Here is a 1,610-nt window from a genome sequence, read left to right as displayed (position 1 = left end):
CCCCCCCCCCCCCCCCCTCTCGAGTGTGCGCTCTATTATTTATCATTGTTTCGTCTTGACCCTTTTCTCTAATCAATGAAAACAATAGTACGTGGCATGATGTACTACCGCAAAGCTTTGGAACTTCAGGCATTCCTTGATACTGCAGAGCATCGAGGTATTTACAAGAAGTTAGTTTAGTATGTTTCTTTTCTAATCCCTGGTGTACACTAGTCCACTAACACGTCCGATACTGATTGCTTTTCTCCTTCAAGTATGAATTCCCAAGAAAGAAATTTCTGTTTCCGACCCTTTTGAATTCCAAGTTGCAAATTCATAAAATTTCAAATGTGGTTGAAGTAGGATAAAGGACCCCTGTCAGATATATCTGTACAAAGAAATATGCGCAAGGACGTGCGTGTATGTGAGGAGGGTTAGTTAGCTATGTAGCTGAGTGCGGGAATATGTTTAACACAATGGCAGTTGTTCTTGTGTAAAGACTCAAACCTCTGCAACTGTCTGAGAGTGGCATCTTCTCACCTCATTTTAGCTATGTTGGATCAGTAAACTCTTATTACCAATAAATCCAGTACAAAATTGTATGTATATTGGCTTGAGGAATTAATTGAAATTGGGGGTAGAAGATTAAATCATTTTTAATATTTTATTTCACCAAAAAGAGGCAAATGTGTACTAAAAGCATGTCTCATATTATTCCACTTATAAATAGTATAATTATAAGAAAAGCTTTTATAAGTTTATTTTTTTACCCAGAATTGTTGAAAGGCTACAAGGACTCTGTGGATAGCCCTTTGTGGGCGCAATGTCAAGCATCAGTTGACATGAAATTCTCATATGTTGTCTCCTGCCAGAAATATGGTATTCACAAACGTTCTGGCGATCCTCGTGCTAAAGACATTCTGAGGCTTATGGCTAAGTACGTTTCTAATAATAACCTTCCTCGCTGATTCTATTAGCCTATATTCATGTTATCACTACTCATTGTGTAGGTACCCATCTCTTCGTGTTGCATATATTGAAGAACTTGAAGAGCCATGTAAAAATAAATCCCGGAAGACTAATCAGAAGTCCTACTACTCAGTTCTAGCAAGGGCTGCTTTGCCCACAAAATCAAAAGATCCCATTGAACAAGTTCAGAATTTAGACCAGGTATAAATCCTGATTATCGTTGAACATAGATTGGTTCAGCAAGTACAAGTACTGAATAGAATGTTAGATGATTCCTATCGTTGAACGTGAGATTTCCCTTTTATATTCTTTCATTTGTTCTTCATCAAGGCTTGGTTTCTCGGTAGGAAAAAAAAAAAGATTTATTGGTACAGATTGCGCATTGCAGTTTGATATACCCTAGTGGTTCTAGAATTCTATTTTCAACCGTTTGATAGTCTCATTTGGGGCCACCTGCATAGACAACTAGGCTAGAGTATTGTGAATAAGGTGGCGAAAGGCCTCACTTTGGGGAGGTGGTGTTGCTATCTGAGAACATCCTGGAATAATCAGAAAGGTGTATGGGATATGAGAATCCATAAAATTCAAGGCTTTTCTTTCGAGTTCATATTCTAAATCTTTTTGTGATTATGATTATCAGAAAAAAAAAAAAAAAAAAAAAA

General features: G+C 37.2%; 1 protein-coding gene across 3 annotated transcripts in view; it reads left to right on the top strand.

Annotated features, from left to right (window-relative positions):
• The window catches only part of LOC111455968 (callose synthase 1), a 16,611-nt gene that overhangs the window by 11,183 nt on the left and 3,818 nt on the right, over window positions 1–1,610 (top strand). For all 3 annotated transcript variants that reach the window (XM_023097635.1, XM_023097637.1, XM_023097636.1), the window contains exons 32-34: window positions 89–157; window positions 754–916; window positions 990–1,149. In XM_023097635.1, coding sequence (XP_022953403.1) covers window positions 89–157; window positions 754–916; window positions 990–1,149 — 392 coding nt within the window. The remainder of the gene's footprint in view (window positions 1–88; window positions 158–753; window positions 917–989; window positions 1,150–1,610) is intronic.

The sequence above is a fragment of the Cucurbita moschata genome, unplaced genomic scaffold, assembly GCF_002738365.1.
Source record: "Cucurbita moschata cultivar Rifu unplaced genomic scaffold, Cmos_1.0 Cmo_Scf00018, whole genome shotgun sequence".
Taxonomy (NCBI): domain Eukaryota; kingdom Viridiplantae; phylum Streptophyta; class Magnoliopsida; order Cucurbitales; family Cucurbitaceae; genus Cucurbita; species Cucurbita moschata.
The sequence above is the reverse complement of the archived record's forward strand: the minus strand, read 5'-3'. Positions and strand labels throughout refer to the sequence as shown.